Genomic DNA, 15,456 nt, shown 5'->3' on the forward strand with positions numbered 1-15,456 from the left:
CGGCCCCGGGCCACCTCCACGCTGCGCAGGCGCGGGGGCGCCGGGTCCCCCGCTCGGAACATGTTCGCCGCGCCCGGTGCATCGCTCACCCCACCGGCCGGCCCATGGCGCGAGGCTGCCAGCAGCCAGCCCGGTCTCCTAGGAGGGGTGCCCTGCGGAGGAAGAAGAGAGAGCTGGTTGTTGAAGATCGTACCCTGTACGGTGTGCTTGCTTAAACTCGAACGCACAGCTCCCAGCGCAGCCACCGCGGGGTCAATGCGCAGGAGGGGCACGGTCGCTGTGTAGCCCAAGGGGCCCCCTTGAGGGGCAGGCCTTCTGTCCTTCCGACCCCCACCTCGGCCCACCCCACTCACAGTGTGAGGAACACAGGACTCCAGCAGAAGCTGCCCCCTCGGGTCTGGACGCAGAGAGGCCCATCCTGGGACCCCCAGGGCCCCAGTGGGCCCCCACCCCGCCCTGGGGGCAGTGCAGAGCCCCAGGGGGAGTGGCCACCCCTAGTCCAGCCTGGCTTCGATCACCACTGCTGTCCACACCAAGTCCGCCCCCAGGAAGGGCCGTCTGCTGGTTCTCTCTCACATCCGCCACCCTCTCTCCACTAACTGATTTTGAACAAGGCGTGGTGTGGAGAGAACACACCAGCCTGAAACAAGTCCTGCAGGATGGAGGCCACCCCGCGGAACAGACGAGACAAGCAAGGAGAGCATGGGAATCTGTACTTAATTGTCCCACAGGGATGACTGCACAGTGAAAAGGACTGGTTGTCACCAGGAACAAACCCGGGTTGGCCACCCCGGGTTCCAGCAGGAGGACGCGCAGGACTGGGCACATTGGTCCTCTTGGCTCCAATCCATCACAGCGAGAAGCTGCAAAGCAGAACCAACAATGGGAGAAGGTCCAGTGGGGGAGGGGGTGGGGTCCAGGGGAGACGGGCCCCAGCTTCCAGAACCCCGTCCCGAGGACACACACGGACCCCCAGAGACACGTGTGCCCAGGGAAGCTTGTCACAGACTCAGAGCCAGGGTTCTTACTGGGGGGCCGGCCCTGCGGGCCCCTCTGCTGGGCAGACACTCAATCCAGCCCCAGGGTGGAGGGTGTAAGCACAGACAGAGCATGGAGGCACAGGGAGCCCCCATCCGTGGGGGTGCTGGGGGCCCTCCCGACACCCCAGCTCCTGGATGCCAGCCCCACACGTGGGCCTCTCGGAGGACGGCAGTCAGGACCGCTGGGAGGACCCCTCTCCTCACAAAACCCTTTAAAGCTCACTTCCAAAAGCAACACGCTGAGTAAATTATACTGTGAAGATCCAAGATATAATAGAACATGTTTTTTTAAAGAGTGTATGTTTTTTAAACAATTGTTTTAACATTGTCAGAAGAAATTCTCAGGTCTTGGGAAACAGTTTCCAGTAACAGAAGCCTAACACAAAGTAACTGATGCTCCCCACCAAAAAAGTGCAAGAGCTGGACAAAAGGGAGAGCATGTTATCATAGGACTACAAGGGCAGCCTCAGGCATGACAGAACAATGGTCTGCAGGATGTATGTTTAATTATTTTATGATGAACAAAGAATAATTTATTTCTAAAGTGGAAGTGAAAGTCGCTCAATCGTGTCCAACTCTGTGATCCCATGGACTATAGAGTCCATGGAATTCTCCAGGCCAGAATACTGGAGCGGGTAGCCTTTGCCTTCTCCGGGGGATCTTCCCAACCCAGGGATCGAACCCAGGTCTCTCACATTGCAGGTGGATTCTTTACCAGCTGAGCCACAAGGGAAGCCCAAGAGTACTGAAGTGAATAGCCTATCCCTTCTCCAGTGGAGCTTCCCGACCCAGGGATCAAAGCAGGGTCACCTGCATTGCAGGCGGATTTTTTACCAACTGAGCTATGAGGGAAGCCCTAAATCACCACATTATTTAATATCTGAGTGATGCCAAATTAACCATTCAAATATGACTGGAATTAATGCCCATCACTGAAGGTGTGTTTATCAGTCTGCCATGCACTGTCCTCCACTCTTCCCACCGGATCTCCTAAAGGGGTGTGGGCTGAAACACGCCCCAGAGCCACCCACGTCCAGACTCCTGGAGCCTGTCACCTCACGAGGCCAAGGGGACCCTGCAGATGTGATGAGGGGAAGGGTCCTGGGAGGGAGGTCCCCCTGGATTCACAGGGTCAGGGAGGACATGACCACAGGGTCATCGTCAGAGGGAAACAGGAGGTGGGAGTCAGAGAGAGGCCTTGATGAGGGCAGCAGAGAGCAGAGCGCTTGGCCTGGAAGGTGGGGGGTGGGCCCCCGGGGGCCTCCAGGAGGGAGCAGCCCCTCCTCCACGCAGGCTTCCCCAGAGACGCTGATTCTGGGCTCCTGGCAGGGCTGTCTGGGAGCTTCATAGTTGGGCAGGCATGTGTGTAAGATGTCACTGTGATGCAGGTGTGACTGTTATTCCCATTTTGCAGATGAGGAAACAGAGGCACAAAGAAGTAACTTGTCTTCAGCTGCAGAACTACTCAGCGTCAGAGGTGGGCTTGAACCTGCTGCTCTGGGCTTCCCCGCTCCCCACACAAAGGGCTTCCGAGAGGAAGCAGAGCGGTACTGGGAGGAGACCACCAGCAGACCCCTGTACTTCAAACCCACCCCCAGCGCCACCCTTTCCCAGCAGGGGCCTCCAGCCACCACCCTGGCTGCTGACACCAAAACCCACCAGGCACCGCCTTCCCCAGACACCCCTCGGGGACACACACACACAGCCCCGGAAACATACCAGATGCACGCTGACCGCCCTGTGCCCCAGCCACCTCATCCCCCAGTCCATTCCAGCCCTGCTCCACGGCCACTCCAGCGCATCTGCCTCCCCCAGCCACAGGGCCCGAACCACCCAGGGCCCTGGAAGAACACAGGCGGCTGCGCTCATCGAGGCCACCACCCAGCAGCGCCCTTGCCCAGCTTTCACCCTGAAAGGGCCCCTTTCCACGCCTGCCGGCGTCAGTAAGGCCCGTCACCTGTTCATCGGTGTCACCAGCAGCCTGCCACGTGCTGGACGGGGCCAGACATAGGACTGTTAGGAGGGAAGGTCCCTTCCTGCGAAGAGCCCTGGGCAGGGGTCGAGGAACCAGAGGCCCCCATAGCAGCAGCTTCTGAGGGTGTCCGCAGCCCCGCCGGCAGCTCCCAGGCGACCCGGGAGGCACCCCCCCACCACTGTGCTCCCTGCAGATCACTGCTGCCGGCTCCCCATCCCTGTCCCCTCTCCCTGAGGACCCGCTTCCTCTCTGAATGCAAAGCCCCCGTGTGGGTAACCCCGTGGCCTGACCACCTGCTGAACGCTCTCCTAGGCGCCAACCCCATTTCCCGAGCTCTCAGCCACGTGTCACCCGAACACGACCCTGCCCCTACGCCCACCCAGCCACCCAGGCCCTGTCCCTTGTCCCCGGCACCTTCGTCCCCCTGATGCCCCACCCTGGGCCTTCTCCGTGCCTCTGCTCTCGCCAGCAGCCCCACTCAAGGTCACACATGTCCACACGCTACTCCCTGGCCTCACGCTGATCCTGCACCCCAGAGACCCCACTGCAGGCCCCCGCAGCCACCCCGCCTCTCCTACCCACAGCTGCTCCCGCTGCCCCACCTGCTGCGCCCACTCCAGTCCACCACGCTCTCCGCCCCTCTCCGAAGTCACACTCACAGCCCCAGGGCCCTCAGCACCCCCGTCAACCCTGACAGTCTCCCCCAGCCATTCACGACCACCCAAACCCACCCGGGGGCCCGGCTCTCCCCTCCCTGTGGCCTATCTCTTACTTTACAGAGAAGACAAACCCCACCAGCCCACCCCGCCCCCACCACCCCACCCCACCCCACCCCGACCAGCCCTCCCCCAGGAGTGCGCACCCTCCCCTCTCCTTCAGGCCAGCATCTCCCCTGGACCCTCGACACCGTCCCCACCACCTCGGGGTAAGGGGGACGGACACCACCTGCCGGGGTCTGAAAATACCCAAACCTCTCTAAACACGGAAGGAGTAAATGCCTCCTTCCCCAGAGCCACGCTGCCGCTCCCCCAGGCAGCTTCTTAAGGGCTCATCCGTACTGGGGGCCCAGCCCTTGGTGCCTCTGAACACCGCTCACACCAGCCACCGAGGACCACACGGCCTGGACCAGCAGGCGCACCGGGTCCTCTCCCCCAGCTGCTCAGCAGACTCAGCAGATTCCGCACGTGCGCGTCCCCCCAGGCTCCTCCACGTGGCTTCTCTCCCTGCCCCCGGCAATCACGCCCACCCCAGAGAGGGTCTCCCACCTTCTGATCTCCACCTGCAACTCTTGGGCAAGCTCAAGGGCACCACAAACTCAACAGTCAAAACAAACCCCCTTCCCCAAATCCACCCCCTCTCCGTGACTGGCCCGCCACTCGCTCAGTCACATAGCAGGGGGGAAGGGGGGTGGCCAACACAAGTGGGGGCTCCCAGAAAGACTCCTGAGACCCCGATCAGGACACGTGGAGATTCACACAGATGCATTTTCAACTGCAGAGGAAGGAACACTTCTGAATGCATTCTATGAACCAGTACCACCCTGATACCAAAACCAAATATATCACAAGAATAAAAAATTAAAAGCCAATATCACTGATGAATACAGATGCAAAAATCCTCAACAAAATATTAGCAAACTGAATCCACAACATATTAAAAGTACACCATGATCGGGTGGGATTTATCCCAGGGATGCAAGGATTTTTCAGTATCTGCAAATCATTGTGATAGACCACATTAACAAATTGAAGAATAAAAATAATATGATCATCTCAGTAGATACAGAAAAAGCTTCTGACAAAATTCAACATCCATTTATGATTAAAAAAAAAAACTCTCCAGGAAGTACACATAGAGAGAACCTACCTCAACATAATAAAGGTCACATATGACAAACTCACAGCTAAGATGGTACTCAGTGGTGAAAAGCTGAAAGCATTCCCTCTAAGACCAGGAGCAAGACAAGGATGCCCACTCTCACCACTTTTATTCAACACAGTCTTGGAAGTCCTAGCCACAGCAATCAGAGAAGAAAAAGAAATAAAAGGAATCCAAACTGGAAAGGAAGAGTAAAACTCTGCAGATGATACAGTACTATACTGAGGAAATTCTGAAGACACCACCAGAAAACCACTAGAGCCCATCAGTGAGTCTGATAAAGCTGCAGGATACAAGATCAATAGACAGAAACCTACCGCATTTCTATTCACTAACAACGAACCATCGGAAAGACAAACTAAGGAAACAATCACATTTCCCATCACATCAGAAGGAATAAATAGTCGTGAACAAACCTACCCGAGGACGTGAAAGACCTGCACTCAGAAAGCTACAGACGCCACTGAAAGAAGAGGTAGACGACACAGACGGACGGAAAACACACCACGTTCACAGACTGGGGGACGGACACTGTGAAAACCTCCACGCCACACAAAGCAATCTGCCGTTTCGATGCGATCCCTACTAAAATGCCAAAGGCATTTTTCACAGAAATAAAACAAGTTTAAATTTTCTATTGAAACACACAAGACCCTTAATACCCAAAACAATCTTGAGAAAGAAGAACAGAGCTGGAGGAATCACACTCCCTGACTGCAGACTATGCTACAAAGCTACAGGAGTCAAAACAGCATGGTCCTGGCACAAAAGCTGACACACACACAGATCAACGGAGCAGAACAGTGAGCCCAGAAACAGCCACACACGCTTATGGCCAATTAATCCACAGCAAAGGAGGAAAGAATACACAGTGGAGAAAAGAATCCCTTCAGCAGGGCTGAGATAACTGGAGAGCTTCAGTGGATGAAATTAGAACGTTCTCTAACACCACATACAAAAATAAACTCAAAAAGCATCAAAACCCTAAATGTAAGGCCAGAAACCATAACACTCCCACATGAAAACACAGGCAGAACACTCTTTGACATAAATCACAGCAATATTTTTAATTCATTTCCTTAGCAAAGGAAATAAAAGCAAAAATAAACAAATGGAGCCTAATTAAATTTAGAAGCTTTTGCACAGCAAAGGAAACTATGGACAAAATGAAAAGATAACCTACTGAATGGGAGAAAACATTTGAAACGATACGACCAGTAACGGCTTAATATCCAAAATACACAAACAGCTACTACAACTTAACATCAACAAAATATCTGATTAAAAAAGTGGGTGGAAGACCTGAATAGACATTTTTCCAAAGAAGAAGTGCAGATGGCCAACAGGCACATGAAAAGATGCTCAACGCTGCTAGTCCCTCGGGAATGCAAATCAAAACCACAATGAGATACCACCTCACACCCGTCAGACGGCTATCATAAAAAAAGAACATGAATACCAAATGTTGGCGAAGATGTGGAGAAAAGGGAACCCTCATACCCTGTTGGTCACAATGTAAATTGGTGTGGTCACCGTGGAGGACAGTCCCACTCCTGGGTATATGAAGTGGAAAGTGGCTCAGTCGTGTCTGACGCTTTGTGACCCCACGGACTGTCCGTGGAATTCTCCAGGCCAGAACACTGGAGTGGGTAGCCTTTCCCTTCTCCAGGGGATCTTCCTGACCCAGGAATCGAATCGAGGTCTCCTGCGTTGTAGGCAGATTCTTTATCAACTGAGCTATCAGGGAAGCCCTCCTGGGTATATAATCCCCCCAAAAAAAATAACTCAAAAAGATACATGCACCCCGACATTCATAGCAGCACTGTTTACAACAGCCAGAACACAGAAGCAACCTATGTGCCCAACAACAGACAAACAGATGAGGAAGATGTGGTGAATACATGCAATGGAATACTGCTCAGTCATTAAAGAGTGAAATCCTGCCATTTGCAACGACATGGATGACTTGGAGGGTATTACGTAAGTGAAATAAGTTAGAGAAAGACAAATACTTATCACCTACATGTGGAATACCATTTATATTATAACATCACTATACGTGGAATCTAAAAAATACAATAACCAGTGATTATAACAAAAAAGCAGCAGACACAGAGAACAAAATAGTGGTTACCAGTGAGGAGAGGAGTTGGAGGGGCAAGAGAGGCGGAGGACTAGGAGGTGCAGACTATTGCGTATAAAACAAGCTACAAGGATCCATCGTGCAGCACAGGGAGCACAACCAGTATTTTATAATAACTATGAACGGAACACCACCTTTAAAATCGTGGCTCACTATATTGTACACCTGTAACTTACATGACTTTGTACATCAACTATACTTTGACTAAATAAATAATTTGCCCTGCAAAAAGCAAAGCAAAACAGAAAAGATGAAGCCTCAAGCAAAGGTTATCACAGACAAGGAACAACCGTGCAGTCTGCAAAAATCCACAAGTAACCCAGGGCGGGAGGACAGCCCAGGGCCGCGTCCACAGCGGAGCGGGGCACTGTGGGAAAGGGACAGGCCGGAAGGACGCGCCCAGGGGTGACCGGGGAGGGAAGCTGGGGATGGACTCAGCGACAATCCTCTCTGCTCGTCTGTCACTGGGCTGCCCGTAAGGCAGCCTGGAAGGATTTCCCAAATGTGTAGTGTGTGTTTGGGGTTGGATGACTTAAATTGTAGATTACGTGGAAACACAAAATTATCCCTGGAGAACCTTAGAGGGAGCTGAAATCAAAGCCAGGCTTTAGCTTTTGGTGGGATGTTTGACCTCATTTGACTTAAAAAAAAAAAAAAAAAAGTGGGAAAGGAGAGAAAGAAATTGGAAGAAATAGCAGAGGGATCCTATAGTAGTTAAAAGAAAGAAAAGACGCCCTCAGCCCCGCCCCCCGCGAAGTCAGGAAACACAGGCCCCGTGCTCAGGTCTCACAGACAGAGACAAGATTGGCGGTTCATCACAAGTGCCAAGCCACAGGTTACGCCCCATCTCCAGGGACGTCTGCAACAGGCTGCTTCTGCACAAGCAGCTGGTTACCACATGCCAGGGAACACCGCTCCAGTTACGGGTGGACGGGCGGAGGGGTGGAGGGAAGGACGGATGGGGAATGGGGACGTGGATGGGAGAATGCAGGGATGCATGGACGGCTGGGGAGGACGAGGGAATGGATGGGGAAGGACGGATCGGGGGACTGATGGCAGAATGGAAGCGTAAGTGGAAGAATAAGGCAGACAGAGGAACGGGCGGAGGAGGAGAGGGTGGGCGGGGAGACAGATGAATAAATGGACGTGTGGATAGAGGGATGGACGGGGGAGGGAGGGATGGATGCATAGGTGGATGGCCAGCCGGGATCGGAGGATGGGTGAGCAGGGGTGGAGAGTGGGTGGGTGGAGGGACTGACTGAGTTCGTTAGTGGTGGCCAACGTTTGCCCAATAACACCTGCTTGCCCAGTTGGTCCAAAAATTAATGGACCATTTCCCAGATCTACAGACAGACAAGAACCTTCCCATTCAAAGGGCCCATTAAGCGCTAAGCAGGGTAAGTAAAAAAGTCCCCCCAAACCTTCAGAGAGAAAGGTTTTGCGCGAAGGACGAGACCCTGCCAGCAGGTGTCTGAGGACAGCAGAGCCCACCCCCCAGGTGCTAGGCCCCCGCACGCGGGCCAGCAGGCAAGCGGAGGCCGCGGTGGGTGTTCAGGCGGGGGCACACCGAGGCTCTTAGTGATAGCTGTGCTATCAACACCCCCCGCCAGGACTTCAACCTGTGACGGCTGTAAAAAGTGAGGGTGGTCAGAAAAGGCAGATGTCCAGCAAGGCCGCTTGAGTGTGACGGTCAAGCACGGGGAGGAATGTGAGTCTGCGGCCGCCTGCACCAGCCGTCAGGAGGGGCCCCGCCAGGAGCAGAGGCCCCTCTCAGCAGGGCTGGGCCCAGGGCCCACACACACCCTGGCAGAGGCACAGACTGAATCCACCAGACAGACAGACAGACAACAGGAGTGCTGCGGGCAGTGCCCCCAGACCCACCCTCCGCTCTCTGGCTGGCGGCCACAGCTGGGACTCGCCGGGCGCCCCACCCCCACCCCGAAGGACTTCTCAGCCTCTGCAGCAAAGAAGGAAGGACTCTTTTTAAAAGGCCCTCTGGTCAGGCAGGATCTCCTGAGTGCAGAGCTTCACCCCTCCCCTGAAAGCCCGAGGTGCTAAAATAGCTCTACTGATAGGTCTCTGCCCACGTCCCACCCACGTCCGCCCCACAGACTCGTAGGAGGCCTTTGCCAGGCTCAGCCAGGGGAAGCCCATCCTGGGGAACCCATTTTGGGGGGGAGCCTGTCCTGGGGGAGCCGTCCTGGGGGCCCCCCTTCTGGCTGTGCCAACAGCTGAGACAGCACAGCAGGCCACTCGTCAGGGCCCTGGGCTGTGGGGCTGGATGCTGGGGCCAGCCAAGCCACGCCCCGCACAATGGAGACCCCAGAGCACCTTTCCTGGGGGCAGGCGAAGGCCAGGCTCACTCTAAGTCTTCCACCGTCTGAGGAGCCACAGGGCCTGGTGGGTAACAGGGGACCCCACGCAGCTCCCCAAGGGCAACAACTGGCTTGGGCCCCTCACCCCTACACCAGCCTTATCTGCACTCTCCCCTCTGCAATGTCCCTCCCAGACCACCCTCCCTCCACAGGGCCCAGCACTAGCCCAGAAGGCAGGTTTTGTGCTGGTGTGGGGACGTGCGGGTGTGCAGGTGTGGGATGTGCGGGTGTGTGGGTGTGCAGATGTGCAGGTGTGCAGGTTGGGGATGTGTGGGTGTGTGGGTGTGGGGACGTGCAGGGGGGGACCCGCAGGTGGGGGACATGTGGGTGTGGGGATGTGCAGGTGTGCGGATGTGCAGGTGTGGGGGCGTCCAGGTGTGCAGGCGTTCGGGTGTGCGGGCGTCCGGGTGTGCCGGCGTCTGGGTGTGGGGGTGTGCGGGTGTGTGAATGCGCGGGTGTGGGGCCGTGCGGGTGTGTGAATGTGCGGGTGTGAGGATGTGCAGGTGTGCGGGCGTCCGGGTGTGCAGGCGTCCGGGTGTGCGGGCATGCAGGTGCGGGGGTGTGGGGGCGCAGGGGCGTCCAGGTGTGCGGGTGTCCGGGTGTGCGGGCATCCGGGTGTGCAGCTGTGCAGGTGCAGCGGGAGGGCTCTGCGTCCAGGTCCTGTGCCCCTTGGAGTGGGAGGACGTGCATGGCGAGCCCGCACAGAGCCGGGAACCGTCCAGGACTCGGCAGCACTCAGTGTTAGGATTTAATGACTCCAGTCCACAGAGGCTAAGTTTTCTACAAAGAACAGATCCGACCTTTGCCGTGAGGAAAACAGCTGACTGAAAAGGGCCCCATCCTCAGCCACAACCACCCCCCAGTCGCACACAAAGGAAGGCGGCTTCTCTGCAGCCCCAGGTCAGTCCTGCCCCACCAAGGCTCGGGAACCCGCCCTGCTGTGGGGTCTCAGGAGACACTGCGTGAGCTGGGAAGGGGACTGGCGAGGGCGTGAGGCCTCAGCAAGACTCCCGCCCTGGTTGCAGGAAAGCAGGTGCCAGGGCAGGGGGTGGGCTGCCCCTTCATGTCCGTCAACAGCAGTCTGGACCAGCGCCAGCTCAGAAAGGAGGGGCAGGGAGGGGTGGGCACCACACAGGAGCAACCCGGAGAAAGCCCACTCGGGCACGTTCCCAGGCCCCAGAGAGCGAAGTGGCAGCCCACCTCACTCCCTGTCCCCAGACACCGGCACCTCATCACCCCGGCACCCGAGCCAGCCTGAGACCTCCAACGACGGCTGCTGGCCCAGCCGCCCAGCCAGGTGGGCCTCATGGAGCCCCCCGCCCCAGGGTCCCAGCAAACATCCAAAGCGAGAGCCGTGGGGGCCGCGGGGGCGAGGCAGGCGGCCAGGGCCACGCGCCCCTCTCCGCTCAGGTCACCTGCCTCTTCCAAGTCCTGACCTGGACCCTGAGGGGTATCCTGAGGCTCAAGGGCCAAAGCAGGCTGACACGCTCCTATCCAGGGGGAGGACGCCGCCAGGTGTCAGATCACAGGCAGGGAACCTGTGGAGGAGTGTTCAGGGACGGACGTTCACACGTGACGCACACAGGAAGCCCCAAGCTGAGATCCATTAGCCTGAGTCCAGGTCACAGCGGAGAGAGGGGACCCTGAGCTGCGGGCTCACGCGCGCGCACCCCTCCTGCGGGCAAGGCTGGGCCCCCAGCAAGCTCGCCAGGCTGCCTCTGAACTCATCCCGGCCCTTCGGCCCGACGCCCCCACAGGCCCTGGTGTCCCAACTGCTCACCCGCCCCCGCCTCTTCTGTGCACGACATAGTCCTGGCGCCCGGGGTGTCCGCTGAAGGCCGCCGCATGCGGGGAAAGCTGTAAAAGATGGGCTCGCTGGCCCTCGCCGGCAGGAGCCCACGCAGAGGAGGGCTGGTCTCAGCGAGCTCGGAGGGACAGCCCTCGTCTGCTGGAGAGAACACCACGGAGGTTTCATGGGAGGCCCCCGAAGGTCTCAAGAAAGCGCTGTCCGTGGAAACCTGGCAGTGAGAGCTGAGTCACAGGGAGGACAAAAGGAAAGCGGGGTGCCGGCCCCCAAATCCTAGTGGCGGGAGGCAGGCTGAGGAAGCAACTCAACTGCAAACGCGTGCGATCCTCGTGGGTGGGAAGGCGGAGCGCCAGTGTCCCCAGACCTTCGGATGGGGAGCTTCTAGCACGTCGGGGCTGTGCCCCAGGACGCCTGCACGTCGCTTTTGAGGAGCGTCTACAAGCTCATCCCATGTCTGTCCCAACACCGCTCACTGCTGAGGGGCGGGGGCTGAGCGCCGGTCTCCTCGGTTCAGGTCTAGGATGGAGAGGAGGGCACCCCCGAAGCGGCACTCAGGGAACCCCTGCTGTGGAGCCTGCTGCGTGAGTCTTGGGGGGCATGTGTCTTGCCTGTGGGAGGGATGAGTCACTGAGGCTGGGGGCTGGACAGACAGGCGGCCTCCCAGGGGCCCCAGTGATCCTGCCTGTGGTCACCCACTCTTGGCAGGCCCCTTCCCCAAGGGCAGGCTCCACGAGGGCCCCCTTCAAACCAACCGAACATGCAGCTGTGAGACGAGGTCGCTTTCAAAGGCTCTCCTGCTCACCCCTCCCTCACTTGCTCCGAGAAAGGTCAGCCAGGCACTGAGCTGCCCTCAGAAGCCGCCCACATGGCAAAGAAGGCCTCTGGCACCAGCCAGCAAGGCCGTGAGGCCCGCCAGGGGTCACACGAGTGACCCGGGAAATGGATGCTCCAAGGCCACCAAGCATCGTGACGGTGAGCTTGGTCCTCCGCATCGCGCCCGGCCGTCACTCTGACACCAACCTCGCGAGACCTGGCATGGAGCAGCCAGCTCAGCTGCAGCGGGCTCCTGACTGAAGGGACCAGGAGACATAAAACACTCGTCTTTTGGGGTTGGTCTGTCACACAGCAGCAGTAACGGACGTGCTACCTAATCCAGTAACTGACGTGCTGCCTAATTTCAAATTGGGAAAGGAGTATGTCAAGGCTATATATTGTCACTCTGCTTATTTAACTTCTATGCAGAGAAACAATGGACTGGATGAAGCACAAGCTGGAATCAAGATTGCCAGGAGAAATGTCAATAACTTCAGATACGCAGATGACACCACCCTTATGGCAGAAAGTGAAGAAGAACTAAAGAGCCTCTTGATGAAAGTGAAAGAGGAGAGTGAAAAAGATGGCTTAAAGCTCAACATTCATAAAATTAAGATCATGACATCCAGTCCCGTCACTTCATGGCAAATAGGTGGGGAAACAATGGAAACAGTGACAGGCTATTTTGGGGGGTTCCAAAATCACTGCAGATGGTGACTGCTACCATGAAATTAAAAGATGCTTGCTCCTTGGAAGAAAAATTATGTCCAACCTAGGTAGCATACTAAAAAGCAGAGACGTTACTTTACCAACAAAGGTCCCTCTAGTCAAAGCTATGGTTTTTCCAGTAGTCATGTATGGATGTGAAAGTTGGACCATAAAGAAAGCTGAGCACCGAGGAATTGATGCTTGTGAACTGTGGTGTTGGAAAAAACTCTTGAGAGTCCTTTGGACAGCAAGGAGATCAAACCAGTCAATCCTAAAGGAAATCAGTCCTGAATATTCATTCATTGGAAGGACTGATGCTGAAGCAGAAGCTCCCAATACTTTGGCCACCTGATGCGAAGAACTGACTCATTTGAAAAGACCCTGATGCTGGGCAAGATTGAAGGCAGGAGGAGAAGGGACGACAGAGGATGAGATGGTTGGATGGCATCACTGACTCGATGGACATGAGTCTGAGCAAGCTCCAGGAGTTGGTGAAGGACAGGGAAGCCTGGCATGCTGCCGTCCACGGGGTTGCAGAGAGTCGGACACGACTGAGCGACTGAACTGAATCCAATACGTGAATGCTGTCACTTGACTTTTCCCCATTCCTGCTGCACACACACAGGACAGCACATGCTGGTTTCTAAGCAGCGATGCCTTGATTAAGCATTCTTCCCTCAAATCTAATCTGTGATGAGCTGATTAAGGGAATCCTGCTGCATAAACCAGAGATAAACTGACTGGAAATGGGAAATCAGCTAATAAAGCCACTACCATCAGATGACGACCTGGGCAGCCACTGTCGCGTGGCCCCATTTCACAGAAGAAACCAAGGCTCGGGCCCCTTGCCTACACCATGACCAAAGGCAAGAGTCAGGACTCACCTCAGGGGGACTGACTTCAGTCTGTGCTCTTGACCCTGGCTGCCCCCACTTTTTCCATCGGCATGCGAGCCAATGCCAGTGTAGAGGCTGACCTCCCCTGAAGCATGCTCGCAAACAAAAATTATCCACCTGCTTCTCAAACGGCCCGTCTCAATTCCTAGGGAGCTTCACCTCCCACGTTTGAACATTAAGTCCAGGAAGCAGGTCAGCAGCTCCCCAGATTACTGGGATGCATGGTTGTTGAATAATTTATGATGGACTGAACAGCATACAACATATAAAACGCTCCAGCTTTGCATTTGGGTATTATGCAGGGCGTTTTGTGAGGGTTCTTTTTAAAGGTCAGTTTTTAAGGTTTTAATGCTTTAAGCCCAGAGATACCAAGAGGCCAGGCTGCAGAGACGCAGAGCAGATGCCCTGGGTCTGTCCCCAGGGGGCACGTCCATCTCAGCTCAGCAAGAGCCAGGTCACAGCAAGGCAGCCATGCGTCCACAAGGGATGGAGACGTGTGTGTGTACCTATGGCTGATTCATGACAGTACTTGGCAGAAAACAACAAAATTCTGTAAAGCAATTATCCCTCAAAAAAAAAAAACCACGAAACAGTGAAGTAGCTCTTGGAATTAGGAGACACAGCAAATACAAACAATTAGGAAAGAGGAGGAAAAAATAAGAGAGAGGAAATGAAAGACCGGCAGACTTAAGAATACAAAACACCTCAGGAAAACGCAGACACGACTCTCACTCACGGTCCAATAATGTTAAAAGGACATGGAGTTCCAAAAATAAAGTTGAAGACGTACAGCGATGCTGATGCCATGCTTACCGCCTAAAGAGAGGCTAAGACACCAGCTTTAAACTCATCCAGCTCCACCTCCCTCCACGAGAAGACACCGCAGGGTGCGTCTTACACGGTGCTTTTTCTTCCCTCCATGGGAAGGGCGAGCGCGGCTCAGCCACAGAGGAGGGGGCCGCCGAGCCTGCGAGCGCCCGCAGCACACAAGCAGAAGGGCCCGGGAACCGGACGCCTCCCGGGCGGCCTGAATATTTCATCGCCGTCTCCGGCGCCCAGGCTACGCCAGGCCTCACCCAAGTAGCCCCGGTCTCCAGCCCTCTGCCTTTTCTCCAAGCGGAGAAGAGAGTCCAGACTTAGCAGAAAAGACACTTTTAAATCACAAAGGTCCGTGTGACTGGCTCAGATGTATTCCTGTATCACATCTTTCTGATTCTGATGCTATATAAAGTTTACATCGTGAAAAATCCACATGATAACCAATGAAGAGAAGCAAATGTTTGCGATCTCTCTCATCTAAAAGAAAAAAATAAAAGTGTAAAACACTGCAAATCAGCTATGCCTCAACAAAAAATTTAAGTTAAAAAACAATTATTTTTTAAACCTAAAACCTCCGACGAGCAGGTGCCCCCGGTTGGGCTGGCACAGGCACTGAGGGGCCAGACTCCTACAGCTCCGAGGGCACGAGGATCCCATGCTGCGGCCAGGCATCCGTGTCCAGAGAGACTGCTCCTGAAAACACGGGCGCCACTGGGGGCCAGGGACCCTCTGCTAGCCCTGGGCATCACGCTCCAGTTTGCTGGGCGTGATGGAGACACTGGGATGCGTGCACTCTGGAGTAAGTCTTTGACTCCTGTCACAACAAAAACACTCTCTACACACGAAGGAATTTCATAAAGGTCTCAATTAAGGAAAGAAGCAGCTTCGCAGAAGGCAGGCAGCCAGACATCCAGGTGGGAGCCAGCAGGGCTGATCCCGGCCAAGGTGGGGGTGGGGAGGGGCGGGGGGCGGGGCTGCTGGCACGGGCAGGAGCTAACACCT

At 55.6% G+C, this 15,456-nt stretch overlaps 1 protein-coding gene across 1 annotated transcript in view; it reads right to left on the reverse strand.

Moving 5' to 3' along the window:
• RGS12 (regulator of G protein signaling 12) overlaps window positions 1–15,456 on the reverse strand; it is a 119,770-nt gene that overhangs the window by 95,303 nt on the left and 9,011 nt on the right. The window contains 1 exon segment of the mRNA XM_070372783.1: window positions 2–152. Coding sequence (XP_070228884.1) covers window positions 2–62 — 61 coding nt within the window. The 5' untranslated portion in view covers window positions 63–152.

Source organism: Bos mutus, chromosome 6, assembly GCF_027580195.1.
Source record: "Bos mutus isolate GX-2022 chromosome 6, NWIPB_WYAK_1.1, whole genome shotgun sequence".
NCBI classification, from domain to species: Eukaryota; Metazoa; Chordata; class Mammalia; order Artiodactyla; family Bovidae; genus Bos; species Bos mutus.